Source organism: Engystomops pustulosus, chromosome 5, assembly GCF_040894005.1.
Source record: "Engystomops pustulosus chromosome 5, aEngPut4.maternal, whole genome shotgun sequence".
Classification (NCBI taxonomy): Eukaryota; Metazoa; Chordata; class Amphibia; order Anura; family Leptodactylidae; genus Engystomops; species Engystomops pustulosus.
This window is the reverse complement of record NC_092415.1, coordinates 137,098,460-137,121,357: the sequence shown is the minus strand read 5'-3', so window position 1 is coordinate 137,121,357 and position 22,898 is coordinate 137,098,460. Positions and strand designations below refer to the sequence as shown.

The 22,898-nt window shown below is 43.8% G+C and overlaps 1 protein-coding gene across 1 annotated transcript in view; it reads left to right on the top strand.

Annotated features, from left to right (window-relative positions):
* Positions 1–22,898, top strand: part of PKD1L1 (polycystin 1 like 1, transient receptor potential channel interacting) — a 315,437-nt gene that overhangs the window by 273,123 nt on the left and 19,416 nt on the right. The window contains exon 57 of the mRNA XM_072153131.1: positions 601–705. Coding sequence (XP_072009232.1) covers positions 601–705 — 105 coding nt within the window. The remainder of the gene's footprint in view (positions 1–600; positions 706–22,898) is intronic.

Genomic DNA, 22,898 nt, shown 5'->3' with positions numbered 1-22,898 from the left:
TTCACATCTTACTATGGGTAATTGAGTACAGATGAATTTTTAATGAAATGTAAAAAAATTGCCCTGAAGACTCTTGTATTACAATGTAGAAAAATGACCATAAAGCTCTGAACATTACATAGGGATTAGCTATTGTCAATTTAAGACCAGGAGTGGATTAGAACTGTCATGGGCCCTGGGCTGTATGAATACTATAGCTCCTTCACGTCTGGAATTCCCTTCATACATATGGTACTAGAATCAAGCTTCTCGGGGAATGCAAGATGCATTCTTTCTGCCTGCTTTTAAACTGCAGTTTCAGGAACTTTTGGAGGACCTTCACAAGTTCTGAAACTGTTCTTGTGTACATATGTATTGAGAGAAGGAACAGATGTATGAGGATTTTATGGGTGAACGTCGTTCTCGGTATAAAATTTGATGGGCAGTTTGGGTGACCATGAGTCCCCTTAGAAGGCCTGGACCCCAGGCTACTGCCCACACAGCCTATATTATAATCCACTATTGTCCAAAACTACCTTTGTTGCATTTTAAGAAATGAAATTAATGAGTTAATAATTGATATGTCTGAGTGACAAATGATGATTTTTTTTTTTTTAATAGTTGTTGTACATTGGAATGGTACTGATCTATGTTTATTTGCAACTGAAGACCATGATTCAGCGAGGTTTCAGAAGCTACTGGCAGGAGCCATGGAACTGGGCAGAGGTAATGTATGTCACACTTAAAAGTCATAATTACTTTTGTGAAGACAAACGGGTATTCCATCCAAAAACTAAAATTTAGTTACATGAATGGTATGGTAAAGGTGTTTAGCTCACACAAACCAATCCGTAAAGAACATTGTGAAAGTTTTAATACCTTAACCCCTACAAGACCCAGACTATTTTGGCCTCTAGGATGCGGTCCCATTTTTCAAATTTTGACACAAACTTAAACTCCCACGGTAGTCAGCTCCAAACTTCTCCCACCTGACAGTGGACCAGCCAGCCATGCTCGGAGTGCCCAAGGCAAAGGCATATACTTGCAAAGAAGAAAACAGAGGAAAACTCCAGCGCAGGCTCCTTGGTCTTTATAAAACCTACTTTTCTTTATTCAGCATACAGCATAGACGTACATCGGGTAAAACACAATAGGTTCTGATCTACGCGTTTCGGCTAAAAAACCTTAGTCAAGATCAAGACTAAAGCTTTTTAGCCGAAACGCGTAGATTAGAATCTATTGTGTTTTACCTGATGTACTTCTATGCCAGTGGTGGCGAACCTATGGCACGCACGCCATCATCCTCCACAGTGTGCAGTGGCATAACAATCACAGTCGCAGGGAGTGAGAGAGAGGCCCGCAGGTCCTCAGTTTAGAAGAACAACTTCTGCCCCTTGCGCTCAGATACAGAGCAGACAGATCACACTGCACGGGGTAGATGCAGTTCTTCTAAACTGAGGACCTGCGGGCCCCTCAGATGCAGCACTTGGCCGGGTGCAGGACAATGTCTGTGCTCCTGTCAGAGGAGCTGCTGCTCTAAATGTTTATAAGAAGTTCCCAGTGCAGTGCTGGGAGCAGGAAGCAGCACCTCCCCCTCCTACTAGGAGACCTAAAGTGGAGGCGGGACAGAGAAAGAGGGGGAGGGGATGCAGTGACCCGGAACATCCAGAGGCCGCTGTGTGCCTTCCTCATAGATAACTGTAAGTGTACAGTGTCTAAAATTTGTTTATACAGTTCACATACATATATACCTGTGCAATGCATATATGTGTGTGTATATGTGACATTTACACACATATGCATAACACAGATATGTCTTTGTTATATACATGTGTGTGTGCTTGTCTGTGTTATGTGTATATAAGTATATGTGTGTGTCTGTATCTGTGCTGTGCATATTTGTGTGTATATGTCTGTGTTATGCATACTGTATATATGTGTGCACTGTATGTCTGTGTTATGCATACTGTATATATGTGTGCACTGTATGTCTGTGTTATGCATACTGTATATATGTGTGCACTGTATGTCTGTGTTATGCATACTGTGTATATGTGTGCACTGTATATGTCTGTGTTATGCATACTGTGTATATGTGTGCACTGTATATGTCTGTGTTATGCATACTGTGTATCTGTGTTATGCACACACTATCTGTGTGCACTGTATATGTCTGTTATGCATATTGTGTATCTGTGTGCACTGTATATGTCTGTGTTCTGCATACTGTATATCTGTGTGCACTGTATATGTCTGTTCTGCATACTGTATATCTGTGTGCACTGTATATGTCTGTGTTCTGCATACTGTATATCTGTGTGCACTGTATATGTCTGTGTTATGCATACTGTATATCTGTGTGCACTGTATATGTCTGTGTTATGCATACTGTATATCTGTGTGCACTGTATATGCCTGTGTTATGCATACTGTATACCTGTGTGCACTGTATATGTCTGTGTTATGCATACTGTATACCTGTGTGCACTGTATATGTCTGTGTTATGCATACTGTATACCTGTGTGCACTGTATATGTCTGTGTTATGCATACTGTATACCTGTGTGCACTGTATATGTCTGTGTTATGCATACTGTATACCTGTGTGCACTGTATATGTCTGTGTTATGCATACTGTATACCTGTGTGCACTGTATATGTCTGTGTTATGCATACTGTATACCTGTGTGCACTGTATATGTCTGTGTTATGCATACTGTATACCTGTGTGCACTGTATATGTCTGTGTTATGCGCACTGTATATGTCTGTGTTATGCATACTGTATACCTGTGTGGACTGTATATGTCTGTGTTATGCATACTGTATATATACGTGTGCACTGTATATGTCTGTGTTATGCATACTGTATATACACTCACCGGCCACTTTATTAGGTACACCATGCTAGTAATGGTTTGGACCCCCTTTTTCCTTCAGAACTGCCTCATTTCTTCCTGGCATAGATTCAACAAGTTGCTGGAAGCATTCCTCAGAGCTTTTGGTCCATATTGACATGATGGCATCACACAGTTGCCGCAGATTTCTCGGCTGCACATCCATGATGCGAATCTCCCGTTCCACCACATCCCAAAGATGCTCTATTGGATTGAGATCTGGTGACTGTGGAGGCCATTTGAGTACAGTGACCTCATTGTCATGTTCAAGAAACCAGTTTGAGATGATTCCAGCTTTATGACATGGCGCATTATCCTGCTGAAAGTAGCCATCAGATGTTCAGCAACAATACTCAGGTAGGCTGTGGCGTTGCAACGATGCTCAATTGGTACCAAGGGGCCCAAAGAGTGCCAAGAAAATATTCCCCACACCATGACACCACCACCACCACCAGCCTGAACCGTTGATACAAGGCAGGATGGATCCATGCTTTCATGTTGTTGACGCCAAATTCTGACCCTACCATCCGAATGTCGCAGCAGAAATCGAGACTCATCAGACCAGGCAACGTTTTTCCAATCTTCTACTGTCCAATTTCGTTGAGCTTGTGCAAATTGTAGCCTCAGTTTTCTGTTCTTAGCTGAAAAGAGTGGCACCTGGTGTGGTCTTCTGCTGCTGTAGCCCATCTGCCTCAAAGTTCGACGTACTGTGCGTTCAGAGATGCTCTTCTGCCTACCTTGGTTGTAACGGGTGGCGATTTGAGTCACAGCTCGAACCAGTCTGCCCATTCTCCTCTGACCTCTGGCATCAACAAGGCATTTCAGCTCACAGAGCTGCCGCTCACTGGATGTTTTTTCTTTTTCGGACCATTCTCTGTAAACCCTAGAGATGGTTGTGCGTGAAATTCCCAGTAGATCAGCAGTTTCTGAAATACTCAGACCAGCCCTTCTGGCACCAACAACCATGCCACGTTCAAAGGCACTCAAATCCCCTTTCTTCCTCATACTGATGCTCGGTTTGAACTGCAGGAGATTGTCTTGACCATGTCTACATGCCTAAATGCACTGAGTTGCCGCCATGTGATTGGCTGATTAGTAATTAAGTGTTAACGAGTAGTTGGACAGGTGTACCTAATAAAGTGGCCGGTGAGTGTATGTGTGCACTGCATATGTCTGTGTTATGCATACTAATAGTGTTGGTAAACATTTGGCAGTATTATTTGGACCTTATGTAAATAATATTGCTCTAAATTACCATGTTGGCACTTGTTGCGCTAGATAAGTGGATTTTGGCTTGCAGTTTGGGCACTCGATCGCTAAAAGGTTCGCCATCACTGGTCTATGCTGTATGCTGAATAAAGAAAAGTTGATTTTATAAAGATCAAGGAGCCTGCACTGGATTTTTCTTCCGTTTTTATTTTTCAAATCTGCCCTGTGTCACTATAAGTGCTTATAGCTTTGGAATGCTATAAAATATCTAGGAGATTTTGAGAATGTTTTCTCGTGAAACATTGTACTTCAAATTAGTTTAAAAATTTGGATGATATCTTTTGTGTTTAGTTATGAAAAAAAATTAAATTTGGCAAAAATGTTGTAAAATTCTTCATTTTCAAAGTTCTAAATTCTCTACTTTTGATGCAGATATTCATAGCTCCCAAATTAATTCGATATTTTACATTTCCCAAATGTCTGATTTATGTTGGCATGTTTTTTTTTAAGACTCCACATATTTTACCAGAATGTTAGAAAGGCTCAGAATTTAGGTGCCATTTTTCAAATTTTTTGGAAAATCAGCAAAACCCGTATTTAAAAGGACCTGCTCAACTTTTAATTGACTGTGAGAGGCCTAAATAATAGCTAGACTCATAAATGACCCCATTATGGAAACTACACCCCTCAACGTAAGAAAAAGCACTTTTAAGAAGCTTGAGGTTTTCTTTAGAGGTTAAAACAAAATGGAGGTGCGGTCTACAAATTGTAATATTTTTTGACAATACACTCATTTTGGATGGAAAATTAAAGATTTGAAATTGATAAAATGAATAAAGGCTCCACAAAGTTTGATACCCAATGTCTCCCGAGTACACTGATGCCCCATATGTAGTGGTAACCTGCTGTATGGGCACAAGGCCGGTCATAAAAGGGAAGGAGGCGCCATCCAGAGCAGATTTGCATTGTCACATTGTACAGGCTATAATTTTTTTTCTTTTTTTAATGTGGACCTATAGGGGCTTATTTTTTTCCCACCGAGATGAACTTTTCTGTTACATAATTTTGGGGCATCTATAGCTAATGAAAATCATCACATTTTTTGGAAGATTTTTTTTTTGGCCATTTACCAAACCATAAAAATAGTATATTATTTGTATTGTATGGGTCACCACGATTAAGAAAATACCTCATTTATATAGATTTTTAAAATTTTTTTCCAAATTTTACTGAATAAAAACTAATTTGGAGAAAATCTTGTTCATTTTAGCATCACCCTCTTTTCATATGCATAACTTTTCGGCTGACAAATCTGGTTAAGGGCTTATTTTTTACAAGAAGAGTTGTTCTTTTTAGTGGTCTTTCAAAGAAGTGACATTTTAGGGGCTTATATTCTTATGTATTTATTTTCTATTTTTTCTTATGTTTAAACTTTAGTGTTTTTAACTTTTATTACTTATACAAACTTGAACTTGAACCAGCGATCAGAGCATCCAATATAAGTCCAATACACCGCTTCACATTACTTATTCGTTGTAGTGCAGTGTAAACTTTCTACGCATGCGCAAACAGTTTACAGTCGGACCCGGAAGGGCAGCCCCGGGGCACTTGGCAGACCTTGGGGCTGGCCAGAATAGGATTTTATCCGCCGGTAAGCAGCACGGGGGATCCATTCCATAGGGGGAAGACCCTCACATGCTGTGCTCATGCTTGACCGCAATCGGACCCGGCTCCGAACGCATGTGTTAGTGTGGTGTCAGCTGTAATAGACAGCTGACAGCCGCTGCTTCTGGTGCCAACTCTGTTTGTGAGCCGGTGCCAGAAGCGGGACATTATAGAACGTCCCAGTGCTGGGAAGTACCTACCCGCAGGGACGTACTATAGCGTCCTGGTGCGGGTAGAGGTTAAAGAATGCCATTGGGCGAAAGCTCACAGGCTGAGTGCTTTGCCTACACATTGGGTGACTGCTGTTTTATACAGCAAACACCTGCCACTAAACCAGTGATTTGTGCTGATTCTAGCTATTAACCACTTAAGTGCTGCTGGCAAAGCCGTCCATGACACATAAAGGCTGGAGGTGCATGTCATCGTCACCACCTCAAAAGGTGGTCAATCCATTGCTGAAAGCCATGGCTGTCACAAAACAATCTGAAGTTTCCTCCAGCAGGGTCAAATTGCAGTATAATGTACATTGGGGAAAATCATTACTATTAAAATAAGTATTTGATTTAGCAAGTTTTGCTACAATTATACCTACAAAGAATGGAGAATTAAACTGCTAAAGACGGAAACTGGAAAAAAAATCTGAAAATAATAACTAAGGTATTACTGATGATGGATTATTTACCCTGTTCTAAGCCCTACATGGTCTTTATCTGATTTTGGGTCTAGAAATACCAGAATAAACTTCACGCTACTTGATGTCATGTAGAAAAAGGGTAGTAACAAGCATATTCGTATGTATATAATTAGACATTTATTTCACATATTGACAAGTGACAATGCGCATCGGAGATGTATTACCCCCTTCCTCAGGTCCAATAAATAGTAACAATGGGAAGAAGCCACCTGTAGTATGTAGCCCGCCAACCCCTCTAGTATATAGCCTGCCAGCCCCCTGTACTATATAACCTGCCAGCCCCCTGTACTATATAACCTGCCAGCCCCCTGCAGTATATAGCCTGCCATCCCCTGTAGTATATAACCTGCCAGCCCCTGTAGTATATAGCCTGCCAGCCCCCTATAGTATATAGCTTGCCAGCCCCCCTATAGTACATAACCTTGCAGCCCCTGTAGTATATAGCCTGCCACCCCCCATAGTATATAGCTTGCCAGCCCCTGTAGTATATAACCTGCCAGCCCCTGTAGTATATAGCCTCTCAGCCCCCTGTAGTATATAGCCTCTCAGCCCCCTGTAGTATATAGCCTGCCAGCCCCCTGTACTATATAGCCTGCCAACCCCCTGTAGTATATAGCCTGCCAGCCCCCTGTAGTATATAGCCTGCCAGCCCCTGTAGTATATAGCCTGCCAGCCCCCTGTAGTAGTATATAGCCTGCCAGCCCCCGTTATACCTAGCCTGCCAGCCCCCCAGTTATACCTAGCCTGCCAGCCCCCCAGTTATACCTAGCCTGCCAGCCCCCCTGTTATACCTAGCCTGCCAGCCCCCCTGTTATACCTAGCCTGCCAGCCCCCCTGTAGTATGTAGCCTGCCAGCCCCCCTGTAGTATGTAGCCTGCCTGCCCCACCCCCCAAGTATAACTCATATGCATAAAATAGTCATCAATTTAAAAGGGATGTATAAAAAACATACAGCAAACAAATAGACATTTCATTGTTTCTATATATTGTTCATGTATTATAATATAGAGATAGCTGCAGAGATTCCAGATGTAATGCTATACAAATAATGCGTGTTTCAATATATAGTGAAGGGATTAGATTATGAAAGGTAAAATATTATTAACGGATATATTAATAAGGTTATTCTGGTATTTGTAGACCCTATGTCAGTGATGGCAAACCTTTTAGGCACTGAGTGCCAAAACTACAAGCAAAAAAGAGATATTTTCACAAAGTGCCAAATGCCAATTTAAAGTAATTCAAAGGTTTCAAACGTATTGGCGCCCTGATTACACCAATACAAGAGAAAGAAGGAGAAATTTCGTTTGTTATTGTAGTTTCCCTCTAAAGTCCTCTTAACAGGATGAATCATGGGTCCGAAGAAGAGGGTACAATGATAATCAAGCTCTGTCCACACCCTTCTTGATTCAGGTCTTGAGTCCTGAATGTTGACCTTTGTGCTGGGCAATGCCCTGGGTGCCCGAAGAGAGGGCTCTGAGTGCCACCTCTGGCACCCGTGCCATAGGTTCGCCACCACTGCCCTATGTTATTATTTGTGCCTCTAAGGGCTCTTTGAACCAGAACTGGCAGCAACTTTAAAGCAACACTTAAAAAATAACAACTGCTGTCCTTCTCACTGGGGAACAGCATTTCTCTCCATTGTCTTTCAAACATCACTTTAGATAAAAGTCAGAGAGTATATTTTACTTTATGTAAATTAACTTTAGAGGCTACTGGGGCATGAAGTAGCCTCACTGCGTGCCTGAAGCTAAGGTTACTTCACACCCCTGCAGCTTCTAAGGTCTTAACTCCCTGTGCATCTCAGCAGCACTCATTGGCTTTTTGGCCTGTGCCCACATATGCACTTACAGCTCTTCTCTGGAGCTCTCTGCATTCTCCTGAGGAAACTGGGGCAAGCCGGCAGAAAGTTGGAAGTTATTGCTCATGCATGGGCATGGACTGAAGAGCACTGCAGGGAAGTACATGGAGAGGCTACAGGGATGTGGAGTTGCCTTAACTCCACACCCCAATAGCCTCTAAAATCAATTTACATAAACAAAGGATAAAGTTAGGGCAAAAAGATTAGATAAAGACGGTGTAGGGCTTAGAACAGAGAAAGGAATGTACCATCAGGAATACCTCAGTGTTGATAGGTTTCCTTTAAAAGGCTCTGAATATTCATTTAAAGGGTGAAGTATAAAGTTAAAGACGTATTCATAATTGTATCCACATCAGATTGTTCATTGGTATTGGTTGGAGTTGTTTTTTTAGAAAACGTTTCTGACCAGGTTGCTCATATATATTTTTTGCCAATAAAGGCTTTTGCTGTTATGATAACCCCTTCTGTAATTGGTTTTTAACATTAGAGAGTGTGTAGTCACTCAGACTGTAAATTTTTTTTTACCAAAAATCAATGAGTTTATTGTGGGCTCCAATAATTAATTTTTTTTTTCCTCTTCTATTTTCTTTTTGGCAAGTTTCCCTTCTCTGACTCTCTTCTTTTTCTTTTGCATGGCTGAAAAAAACTTTTTAATAATAGCCAGCCGGCCAGCTCCCTGCCTCCCCAGCATATAGCCAGCCAGACCCTGCATCCCCAGTCTTAACCCCTGAAAAAAATAAAATCAGTACTCACCTTTTCGATTCCCCCCAGCAGGTTATCCTCTTCATTGCTGTCAAGGGCCGATCCTTGCGCACTGGCTGCACACACACTTCGATGTCAGGCCCTTGCTGACATCATGGAGTGTGCGTAGCAATGAAGAGCAAGGCCTGCTGGGGGTGTTGGAAAGGTGAGCACGGATTTCATTTTTTATAGGCTCCAGTATAAGCCAAGTTTAGATTTCTCTGCACATTTTATGTGCTAAAAAACTTGGCTTATCCTGGAGTATATGCGGTGTGTGTGTATATGTATATGTGTATATATATATATATATATATATATATATATATATATTATGTGTGTGTGTGTGTATATATATATATATATATACAGACTATAAAAATTTTTGATTGACTCTAACTCTAACTCTAAAGGCATCAAAACTATGAATTAACACATAGAGAATTATATACTTCTCAAAACAGTGTGAAACAGCTGAAAATATGTCTTATAGTCTAGGTTCTTCAACGTAGCCATCTTTTGCTTTGAGTACTGCTTTGCACACTTTTGGAATGAGCTTCAAGAGGTAGTCACCAGAAAAGGTTTTCACATCACAGATGTGCCCTGTCAGATATAATAAGTGTGATTTCTTGCCTTATAAATGGGGTTGGGACCATCAGTTGTGTTGTGCAGAAGTCAGGAGGATACACAGCTGATAGTCCTACTGAATAGACTGTTCGAATTTGTGTTTTGGCTAGAAAAAAGCAGCTAAGTAAAGAAAAAGGAGTGGCCATCATTACTTTAAAAATTGAAGGTCAGTCCGAAAAATTGCCAAAACTTTGAAAGTGCAGTTGCAAAAACCATCAAGCGCTACAAAGAAACCTGGCTCACATGAGGACCACCCCAGGAAAGGAAGACCAAGAGTCACTGCCGCACAGAGTTGTACCAGCAGACACATATCTACAACAACTGTTAAAAGGAGACTGTGTAAAGCAGGCCTTCATGGTAAAATAGTTGCCAGGAAAGGACACTGCTAAGGACAAGAAGAAGTAGTGGTTTGCAGACTGTCTATTATGGCGCACACACAAGTTCAGATTGATACATCATATAGGGTAAGGTATAACATTTATTGGTAATCTCGGAACACAATACGTTTCGGAGTATCGAAGACTCCTTTCTCAAGTGAAGTGAGACTGAAATTAGAGTTTACATAAAGACAGAATTGGCATATAAAACAGGGAACAAGTAAAAAACACAAGTTTCACATAAAAAGTGCACAATTAGAGTAAAAAACATATATATATATATATATAATATAAATGGTACGATAGCAATGGGAGGGATGTAAAGGGAAAGATTGAATAATGTGGAGGGGAGAGTTCATATACTCATATTTGAGAGAATATGGAGAAAGATATACTTATAAGAGTGGGTTGTGAAGAATAGGTCTACCAAAAATGGCTGAGTATGTGTAGAAGGTGATAAATAGACAGTAGGTTGTATATAAATATATGACCATAAAGTTAAATTAAAAGGATTGATAATAAATTGCAGCCACTGGGATAGAACGTGCTTCTCCCATGGTACAGGTAAGATTTGGCTCTGTTCTTTCACTGTAATTAGTGTAGCGGCCAAACTTGTTCTGTACAAAGGTTTTTATATATGTATTTATACACTGATCTATTTAATTAATTAATAATTTATTGTTTTATTTACAATCCAGCTCAATTAACTTTGCGAGTTATTTATTTATGTATCGAATACTTTTAATCTCTACCTTTCCAAAATTTCCCACCCTGCATTTTACTTCTCCATTTCATATTTCAACAAAACTAACCTCTATTTATATCTAAGATAACCTGCAATTTATATGAAGTATAAATTGAACTCTCCCCTCCACATTATTCAATCTTTCCCTTTACATCCCTCCCATTGCTATTGTACCATTTTAATATATATATATATATATACCATTTATATTATATATATATATATATATATATACCATATATATATATATATATATATATATATATATATATATATATATATTTTTTTTTACTCTAATTGTGCACTTTTTATGTGAAACTTGTGTTTTTTACTTGTACCCTGTTTTATATGCCAATTCTGTCTTTATGTAAACTCTCATTTTAGTCTCACTTCACTTGAGAATGGAGTCCTCGATACTCCGAAACGTATTGTGTTCCGAGATTACCAATAAATGTTATACCTTACCCTATATGATGTATCAATCTGAACTTGTGTGTGCGCCATAACAGTCTCCAAACCACTACTTCATATTCCGATCCTGACCGTCCTGGCAACCGTGTCTCGATGTTCACTGTCTGAAGGCAACACCCCCATCCATACAACTGAGCGTTAACTAGTGTTGTGCCTAATATAGCACAACTCCATCCAGTGAGCCTCAGTCCATTTGTATCTGTAACATCACCAGACATGTTCAACTAAAATTACTACTCTATGAGCGCTACCCGGTCATTCCTTGTTTGCCTTTCTATCTTCTTACACTTTTCCAAGGAGACTTGTTTGGGCTAAAGAACACATGGAATGGAGCTTCGACCAGTGGAAATCTGTGCTTTGGTCTGATAAGTCCAAATTTGAGATCTTTGTTTTCAACCACCGTGTCTTTGTGCAATACAGAAATGGTTAACGAATGGACTCTACATGCCTGGTTCCCGCCGTGAAGAATGGAGAAGGAGGTGTGATGGTGAGGGGGTGATTTGCTGGTGACTCTGTTGGAGATTTATTCAAAATTGAAGGTATATTGAATTAGCATGGTTACCACAGCATCATGCAGCGACATGCTATTCCATCTGGTTTATTTGGATCATCATTTATTTTTCAAACGCACAATGAACCCAAACACTCCTCTAGGCTGTGTAAGGGCTATTTGATCAAGAAGGAGTGAGCTGGACCGCTGAGTGAAGGCAAAAGGACCAACAAGTGCTCTGGGAAATCCTCTTGATGTATCCGGCCTGGGGTACAAATAAGCGCAGCCGGCGAGACTTCACATGTGAAAATTCACTGGCTGTGCGCCCTGGCATGAAGGCGGCGGATTGGGGAAAATAATTGCAAGTGCTAGCATTTGCGATTATTGTAGGGGGCAAAAGCCCTGATAAATATCCCCCATAGAGTATATACAGTATGTACACATCCATATATTTATACACACATACAGTATATATACATCCTATAAACACATAAGGGGAGATTTGTGCCGCCTGGGTTCTCCTGCGACAGGTCTGACCTGGTGTCGAATTGCGCCATAGCCTGCACAGGTTATAGGCAAGAATGCCCCGTATTGGCCTACTACATGGCATTGCAACACCCTACTTGGGCGCAGAGAGGATAAAAGTCGCAATTCCCAGCCTCTGCACTTGTACAGGTCTATAATAAATAATGATATATGTGCCCCATACTGTGTATACATACCTATAGCACATACACACACATATACAGTATATAGATATCATGCACACATCCAGTACATACTTTATACACACCATATATCATGTATACACATATATACACCTCATACACATACACACATACACACCATACAGCATATAAACATATGCGTGTGTGTGTGTGTATATATATATATATATATATATATACACACACACACACCCATCTTAAGATATAAAAAGTACATACATTTTCGGGTGGGCGAGGTGGGGCCACAGATTTTTGCAGCGGGCCAGGCAGACTCTGAAAAGGTGGCAACTTTGAAGAACCTAGAAAATAAGACAGTATTTTCACACTTTTTTTTGTTAAGCATATAATTCCACATTTGTAAATTCATAGTTTTGATGCCTTCAGTGTGACTCTACAATTTTTATTTTCATGAAAATACAGAAAACTCTTTGAATGAGATATACAGATGTTCAGCAAAGGGGGTCTAAATTGGCTTACCCTCATCAGCCAGACATTCCTGACCATAAAATGGCAGAAGATGGAGTGTCATGAGATCTGCCTGGACATTTTCATAGTATTCATGAATATAAGATCACGGCCCTGACAGGGCAATTGTTTATGGGCAGATAAAGATCACGTGACCCTTCATCTGATAAATACTCTCAAAGCCAACAGAAATCCTGTAACTTTAATAATTTATCTTAAAGTGTTGAGAAATTTTGTTCATGGTGTACGGATTGTCCTCCTAATTAAAATTTTCCCAATGTATTAGGCATCTTTTAAAGGTTCAGATCTCCTCCATGAAGTTCCTTTGCTGACCACAGTTGGGTGGAAGTAACTTAAATTAATTAAATGTAACTTCTCCTACTAAGGCATACTATCGAAATCCCATCACCTCACCTTTTTATGGAGCTTGATGCACTTAAAAAAAAGTCTCTTTGAACCGGCAAATAAAGTGAACATTAGGTTTCTTACCTTTTTAAGACTGTATTCCTTATAGCTATATGACCTCTGCCAGAGATTAGGTGAATTCGAAGCACACACTCTATTAGAGGATCTAACAAAAAGTGGCAGAGGATTGAATTACCCTTTAAGTTGGATCTTTATTTTTTACCAAAAGTGTTCTCTGACTTAAATAGGAATGAAGAGATTATACTAACCTTATCCTTCTGCAACAATCCGAGAACTACAAGAGAGGAAGCTTAGAATCTCTTAGAAGTCGGAAGGATTGGTTCTGATTTACCTCCAGGCAACAAGGAGCTAGAGAAGCGAATTCCAATCTTCTAGAATTTGTCACGGGTGCCCCTGCGACCCCTGTCTCGGGTCGCAGGCGCACCTGTGTTCCCCCACTGCGTTCAGTGCGCTACTCACCTCGGCGGGTTCCAGCAGTTGTGACCTCTGACCTGTTACTGATTCTGCTCCTCTGCTGCCGGCCCTGGCTTCCTGCTCTGTCCCAGACCCTGAACCATTGCACTTCTCAAGTTTGGCGTAAAGGTGATTGGCCCTTAAACAACTGAGGACTTACCATACGTGGGACTGGTGGGACTCAAGATCCGGAGAGAACACCAAAATGTCGTCAAAATAAACCATGACACAGGTAAATAGCAAGTCTCTAAAGATGTCATTAACAAATTCCTGGAAGACGGCTGTCGCGTTACAAGTCCAAACGGCATCACCAGGTACTCGAAATGTCCATCGTGAGTATTAAAAGTGGTCTTCCACTCATCTCCCTCGTGGATAAGGAAGAGGTTGTAGGCCCCATGAAGGTCCAGTTCGGAGAAGACCTTTGCTCCACATAGTGGGTCAAACAGCTCAGTGATCAATGGCTAGGGATAGCGGTTCTTAATGGTGATTTTGTTAAGACCGCAATAGTCTATACATCGACGGAGAGACCCATCCTTTTGGTCACAAAAAAAGAAACCTGCTCCAGCCAGAGAGGATTTACTTATAATACCCTACTGCAGGTTCTCCTTGATGTAGTCTGACGTAGCTGCTGTTTTTGGCACAGAAAGGGAGTACACACGACCCAGAGGAGGAGACGTACCAGGCAGCAGATGAAGAGGGCAGTCATAGGGATGGTGTTGTGGTAAAGTCTGCAGACATGTTTTCAAAGAAGCAAGCACAAAGTCCTGATAGCAAGCTGGGAGACCCTCCAGAGGCTTGGGGACCATGCAAGAGATCATGGCTGGCACTGGATGGGGAACCACCATGCAGTGAGACTGGCAGTCAGCTCCTCAACAAAGAATCTCCACTGTATTCTAATTAAGAACGGGTGCGTGGAGCGGCAACCACATAAGACCTAACAGGAGGGAAGACATGGACCGAGGTAGCACATAGAAGGACAGTCTCTATTTCATATATTGCCCCGACTTGCAGTAACAAAGGCTCTGTGCGGGAATTTGGCCGCTGACAGAGGAGATGACCAGAGGCTTCTTGAGGCGGAACACAAGGAAGTGATTCCTGGAGACCAGAGAGGCATCCACAAAGTTTCCTGCAAAGCCAGAAACCAGAAAGGCAGAAATCTGGAACTGAGCACCTGTGCTGAGCAAAATGGGAAGGTACAGACGTGGAGAAGCTTTATTCACACCTAGGGACAAGAACCCTAGTTGCGCGCGTTTTCAGACGGAGGACAAAGGTTGCAATCAGGGCTGCTTTGTTCCAGGCTAGCACTGAGGGCAGTGTATTGAACTGAACCGCACAGTCACCAACAGATGTGTCTCCCTGGAGCAGGTTCCTCGAAGATTAACCAGAACTCAGAGAAGAAAGTGGTGATGTTCGCTGTGGTCCCATCATACTTTGAGGGCATGGAAAGTGTCAACCCGGGTTCTGTGGCAGGTAGGCCAACTGGAGTAGTGGAGGAAGTTACAGGAACCTGCCGCTGATGCTGAGTAGCCATCATCTGCTGTAGCATGGCAGTGACTTACCCAAGCTGTTGACCTTGTGTGGAAATCTTCTGGGATTGCTGGACCACAATTGTAGTTAATATCAGCTAGTTCAAAAAAACGGGGTCCATGGCCGGATCTTACTCCAGGCCATGGCCATGGACCCTCAGGGGTAATGGACCACCGTGGACGATGATGTAAGCCGACACCTGGACCCAGAGTCCAAGTGGCACCTGGTTTTCACTAGAGCCCGCCACAAAGTGGGTTGGACTTGCTGCAGCGTGGTACCACCCGGTTGTTCCACAGGTGCGACTTTGTCAGCGGTGGCAGCCAAGGTGTGGTACTGCAACGGAAGGTAGGTTCGTGGTTGGGGACAGGCAGGAGGTCAGAACAGGCGGCACAGGATCAACGTCAGAGGTCCGGGGTCACAAATGGGAACAGGTCCGGGGTCACAACGGGAAATCGATACACGAGGCAACAATACTAGCTTTCTCAGAGACATGAAGCACAAAGATATGACATAGGACACAGGAAGGGGCCAGGAATTTATCAGGGAAGGGGGCTGGCCAGTGCCAATTATCGGCACACTGGCCTTTTAAATCTTAGTAACCCGGTGCGTGCACTCCCTAGGAGTCAGTGATGCGGGAGCTCCAGAGACCATGGCTGGAGTCGGGAGAGGTGAGTTAACTTGCACCGAGGAACCAAAGGCAACGGGAGGAACACGGGTGCGTGACACCATCATTGTTTATATCGCTACCTTTTTTATCTATTTGTTAATGTTATCGTGATGAACTAAAAAGCATCAATGGTGATAAATTTTCATTAAAACTCATATAAATACCTTTATTAATATGAAAAGAAAATTTTAAATATATTTTAGGGTTTTTTTTTAAACAAGTTTTAAATAAAACAACAAGATATGTGGTTAAAAAATATGTATATATGGAGAATATTTTAAAGTATGTATTAATTACCAAATTACACCACTACTAGGTTAAAAACATAAATGAAAAGAATTACATTTTGCTATTAAGACCCTAAGTAGTTCCTTTAATTTGTCCATTATGTTGATCCTTATAATTAGAGATGGGCGAATTTGTTAAATTCGTTTAGTCCCGATTCGCCGAATTTTTCGAAAAAATTCGATTTAACCCGAATCGGATCAAAATGAATCACGTTAAAAAACAGGCATTTCCTGGTTGCAGAGAGCCTGTAGGGTGTTGTAGAATGTTGTGCCATGCTTAAATATGCATAGGGAGCGTGGTTTGGTCTTCAAACAATGCTGTGTTTTAGTATGACACGCACATGACAGCCGCGGCTCTTAGAATCACTTCACTCTTCACTTCCATGTGCACTTACATAGGCCAACTTCCCCAAATAAGCGAAGCGGGAACACAGCCTGACAAGGTAACGTCTGTGCCAGCTCGAAAGAACCGAGCTGAGGGCCAAGATCCCACTATAACATCAAAGAGTGCACTTTTTACACTGACATCAGATGATTCCATAGATTACGACAGAACCTGTTCTGTTAAACGCGGATACATGTGGAAAGCCCCCTCAAAAGAGTGCAGAGGATGTCGGCAGTAATTTTGCATTGACGAGCAGCAGCAGGAGTTCACAGGTGTTAGCAACATGGTGGCAGCAACAGGGAAAGCCACAGAGTGGCACAATGATGTATTGTGAAGGTGGCATCAGAAGCAGCAGGAGCCTGCAGAGTGGCACAATGATATAGTGTGAAGGTGGCATCAGAAGCAGCAGGTGCCTGCAGAGTGGTACAATGATATATTGTGAAGGTGGCATCAGAAGCAGCAGGAGCCTGCAGAGTGGCACGATGATATAGTGTGTTGGTGGCATCAGAAGCAGCAGGAGCCCGCAGAGTGGCACAATGATATAGTGTAAAGGCGTCATCAGAAGCAGCAGGAGCCCGCAGAGTGGCACAATGATATAGTGTGAAGGCGGCATCAGAAGCAGCAGCAGGAGCCCGCAGAGTGGCACAATCATATAGTGTGAAGGTGGCATCAGAAGCAGCAGCAGCAGGAGCCCGCAGAGTGGCACAATCATATAGTGTGAAGGTGGCATCAGAAGCAGCAGGAGCCCGCAGAGTGGCACAATCATATAGTGTGAAGGTGGCATCAGAAGCAGCAGGAGCCCGCAGGGTCGCACAATGATATAGTGTGAAGGTGGCATCAGAAGCAGCAGGAGCCCGCAGAGTGGCACAATGATATAGTGTGAAGGCGGCATCAGAAGCAGCAGCAGGAGCCCGCAGAGTGGCACAATCATATAGTGTGAAGGTGGCATCAGAAGCAGCAGCAGCAGGAGCCCGCAGAGTGGCACAATCATATAGTGTGAAGGTGGCATCAGAAGCAGCAGGAGCCCGCAGAGTGGCACAATCATATAGTGTGAAGGTGGCATCAGAAGCAGCAGGAGCCCGCAGGGTCGCACAATGATATAGTGTGAAGGTGGTATCAGAAGCAGCAGGAGCTTGCAGAGTGGCACCATGATATAGTGTGGAGGTGGCGGACAATTCCAGTCCCTGGTAAAGATGGTAGGAGGCAGATGGTGCAACTAGCAGCAGATGTGTGGCATCAGGCGGGTGGCAGCATAAGAGTAGTAGCTGAGGCAGGTAGTTGGAACCCTGACTCATTTCTCAACGTTTGGAGGAGGAGTCATGGCTGATCTAATCTGATGCATTAGGCATTGGTGAGTTGAAATCCTGGCCGATCCAAGCCTGATTCATCTTGACAAAGGTCAGTCTCTCCACATTACGGGTGGACAAGCGGGTTCTCCTGGGGGTAACGACGACCCCTGCCGCACTGAACACTCGCTCTGATGCCACACTACTGGCCGGGCAGGACTGCAAACTCCGCAAGTTGCGGCCACGCATCAAGTTTGGCTGCCCAGTAGTCCATGGAATCCTCTACCTCAGGTGGTAAAGTGCTGTCCAAGTAGGCCACCACCTGCTGGTGCAGGGTCTGCTTTATGTCCTGCTGCTGCTGGAGGCGGCTACCCTCCTCACTAGGCGGGTGGAGAAAATTGCTCATTAAGGAATCCAGACTTAAGCGACTGTTGATGGAACTGTTACTGCTCCTACCCTCCCCCCAGCTCCCCACAGCAGCCGTGGTAGTAGTACATGAGCAATGACTTCTAGGAATCCCCCGGTCAGATCTGACAGAGGATGGACAATGGCGCACATAGGCAGCGGCCAACTGTGTGCTCAGTATTTCTCTATAGTATGCCAGTTGTTCCTTCCTTTCAGCAGCATTAAAGTCACCCATTTTGGACCGGTAGCGAGGGCCCAAGAGGGTGGAGAGCCCAAAGATCCCATGCTCTTGCTCCGCCTCTCCTGTCACCTGAGTAAAAAAACCACAAATTGCACCAGACTCTGTTTGTGCTCCAATGTCGTCGTCCTCCTCCTCCAGTTCAGCCCCCTACGGACTCATGTGGCCATGAGATGTAGTCTCCACTTCTCCAGTGCCCTGACCAGACAGATTTTGCAGCATGAGTTCCAGGACTTGAAGCAGTGGAATGACTTTATTCATCCCGCAGTCCTGGCGACTGACAAATAACGTGGCCTCTTCAAAAAGCCTGAGCAAACGGCAGGTGTCACGCATGAGCTGCCAATGGCTGACATCAAAGTTACACAGGGGAGTACTACGGTCCGCTTCCATCATCAAAAAATCATTAATGGATTTCTCTGTTCATACAGGCGGTCTAACATATGGAGGCTGGAATTTCGCAGGAATGGAATGGAAACATCGCATATCAGACTATGTTGAGGTAGGCCGTTCTGGCGCTGCAACTTGAGGAGGGTGTGCTTGGCTTTGTAAGAATGGCTGAAGTGCATGCACATTGTCCTGGCCATTTTTAGAATGTCTTGCATATGGGTGTAAGACTTCAGGAACTTGTTGACTACCAGATTGAACACGTGCGCCATGCACGGCACATGGACCATCCCTCCTCGGTGCAGCGGGGACACCATGTTCCTCCCATTATCTGTCACCATGGTTCTGATTTTTAGTTGTTGCGGAGAAAGCCACACATTGAGTTCTTCTTGCAAGACGCGGAGCAGTTCCTCCCCTGTGTGAATTTGTTCGCCCAGGCAAACCAGGTGTAGAACTGCATGACACCGCTGTGCCCTGCACATGTGGAATGATGGAGCAGCACTTGTGGAGGCTGAGGTGGTGGTGGAGAAGGAGGAGGAGGAGGCGGACACTGGCGCAGGAGCAGCAGTATGACAACGTGGAGGAGAAAGCGTCGTCTCTTGTGGAAGTTGTTGGTGTGGCTGGGCAGGAAGCACATTCACCCAGTGGGCCGTAAAGGACATATACTGGCCCTGACCATAATTACAGCTCCACACGTCCGCGCTGCCGTGCACCTTGGAAGAAACTGATAAGCTCAAGGACTGGCCCACCTTCTATTGTACATATTGGTGAAGGGCTGGCACAGCCTTTTTGGAAAAAAAATTGCAGTTTGGAACTCTCCTCCTCGGTTCGGCACAAGCCATTAGTTCTCTTCGACAAGAGCACGGTCAGCTTCTGCACCTTAGGATGGCTGGACGCATAGAGTTGTCTTTTTGTAATCGCCTCACTCAACGACTGCTCGCGCCATGCGTAGCGAGGAGCAGGAGCATCTGGACTGGGAAATGTCAAAGACAAACTGCTCCCTTCGGCAGAGGTGCTGGAGCCTTGACTTGCTGAAACAGCATGTGTGCCAGTAGGTGCTGCTGCTGTTGCTGCGCCTGCAGGATGGACCGCATCTGACACCCGTTTCTCTCTGGCCATTGGATGGTGACGCTGCATGTGTTGGCACAGGGCTGTGGTGGCAAGGTTAGCTCCCTGGCCTCGCTTCACTTTCTGCCCGCAGATACGACATATACCCAAGCTCGACTCCTCTGGTGTCTTTACAAAAAACTGCCACACTGCTGAGGTGGTAATTTTACCGCCAACACTCTGCACTGAGCGACTACTACAGCCGCTGCCTCGCTGAGCCCCTGTGCCACTGCTTATTTGGGCCTGCGAATCGGGATTTGTACCCTGCGGACGTTTGGCTCCCATCCTGGCACTGCTGCCACCCTGCTGACTCGCAGCCACAGTAGGGACTTGCTGCCTGCTCCGCAAGCTGACACTCTCTCGATGATGAATCCCCTGCTACAACCGGCTCCCATGTGCGATTGGCTACAGCATCGTCAATTCGCGTTTCCCGGTCACTGCTACTCTCCTCACCGGTGTCAGTATGCACAGCCTGCCTACTGCAGGAAGCAGAGGAAGTCTGCCCCACCTCTTAACTGCAAAGTAGCTGCTGACTGTCCTCAAACACTTTGTCCTTGCTGAATAGTGGCGCTGAGCCCAGGCCACCTAGTAGCTCTCTGGCTGCGGGAAAGGAACAGGACAGAGCCTGGTTGAGGACAGGTGAGGGCCGCTGACCTGCTCCTGGGCCATGCCAACTTATTGTTGTATCAGAGGAATCCACGGACTCTTGGCTGGGGTTGTCAGATGTTATATTTGAGGAATTGGATGACCTAGTCAACCATTCAACAACCTTTGGGTTGTTGATCAAAACACTGCCACTAGATGACAACAGCAGTTCTGGCCTCACAGAGTCACTAGCTTTCTCAGAGACATGAAGCACAAAGATATGACACAGGAAGGGGCCAGGAATTTATCAGGGAAGGGGGCTGGCCAGTGCCAATTATCGGCACACTGGCCTTTTAAATCTTAGTAACCCGGTGCGTGCGCTCCCTAGGAGTCAGTGATGCGGGAGCTCCAGAGACCATGGCTGGAGTCGGGAGAGGTGAGTTAACTTGCACCGAGGAACCAAAGGCACCGGGAGGAACACGGGTGCGTGACACCATCATTGTTTATATCGCTACCTTTTTTATCTATTTGTTAATGTTATCGTGATGAACTAAAAAGCATCAATGGTGATAAATTTTCATTAAAACTCATATAAATACCTTTATTAATATGAAAAGAAAATTTTAAATATTTTTTAGGGTTTTTTTTAAACAAGTTTTAAATAAAACAACAAGATATGTGGTTAAAAAAATATGTATATATGGAGAATATTTTAAAGTATGTATTAATTACCAAATTACACGACTACTAGGTTAAAAACATAAATGAAAAGAATTACATTTTGCTATTAAGACCCTAAGTAGTTCCTTTAATTTGTCCATTATGTTGATCCTTATAATTAGAGATGGGCGAATTTGTTAAAATTCGTTTAGTCCCGATTCGCCGAATTTTTCGAAAAAATTCGATTTAACCCGAATCGGATCAAAACGAATCACGTTAAAAAACCGGCATTTCCTGGTTGCAGAGAGCCTGTAGGGTGTTGTAGAATGTTGTGCCATGCTTAAATATGCATAGGGAGCGGGGTTTGGTCTTCAAACAATGCTGTGTTTTAGTATGACACGCACATGACAGCCGCGGCTCTTAGAATCACTTCACTCTTCGCTTCCATGTGCACTTACATAGGCCAACTTCCCCAAATAAGCGAAGCGGGAACACAGCCTGACAAGGTAACGTCTGTGCCAGCTCGAAAGAACCGAGCTGAGGGCCAAGATCCCACTATAACATCAAAGAGTGCACTTTTTACACTGACATCAGATGATTCCATAGATTACGACAGAACCTGTTCTGTTAAACGCGGATACATGTGGAAAGCCCCCTCAAAAGAGTGCAGAGGATGTCGGCAGTAATTTTGCATTGACGAGCAGCAGCAGGAGTTCACAGGTGTTAGCAACATGGTGGCAGCAACAGGGAAAGCCACAGAGTGGCACAATGATGTATTGTGAAGGTGGCATCAGAAGCAGCAGGAGCCTGCAGAGTGGCACAATGATATAGTGTGAAGGTGGCATCAGAAGCAGCAGGTGCCTGCAGAGTGGTACAATGATATATTGTGAAGGTGGCATCAGAAGCAGCAGGAGCCTGCAGAGTGGCACGATGATATAGTGTGTTGGTGGCATCAGAAGCAGCAGGAGCCCGCAGAGTGGCACAATGATATAGTGTAAAGGCGTCATCAGAAGCAGCAGGAGCCCGCAGAGTGGCACAATGATATAGTGTGAAGGCGGCATCAGAAGCAGCAGCAGGAGCCCGCAGAGTGGCACAATCATATAGTGTGAAGGTGGCATCAGCAATGTATTGCAATGCGCGTTATACAGATACCCCACAACTGACACTGTCACTAAATAGAACTGCTATTTGGGGTATACAGCAAGAATCGCACAGTACAATAGCAGCAGCTGGACGCTACAACATGAAGTGTGAAGTGCTGACATAGAAAATGGCTGGGTTTTATAGGGCTGTGTGACATCACATAAGCCTGCCGGTTGCTGATTGGCTTACAGGTCTGCAGATGTCATCGGGGGTGTTCCTTTCTCCTACCCAGAGTTCTCTGCCCCATGTAACACGTTGTTCTCGCGCCCATTTAGCAGAAACATGAGGGGAAAAAAAACAACTTCGTTCCCGCAAATCAGCATAAACTTCGGCTCCGGTTAGAATTTCAGGAAAAATTCGTCACGAAGTTAGAATCATTAGAATCGATTCGCCCATCTCT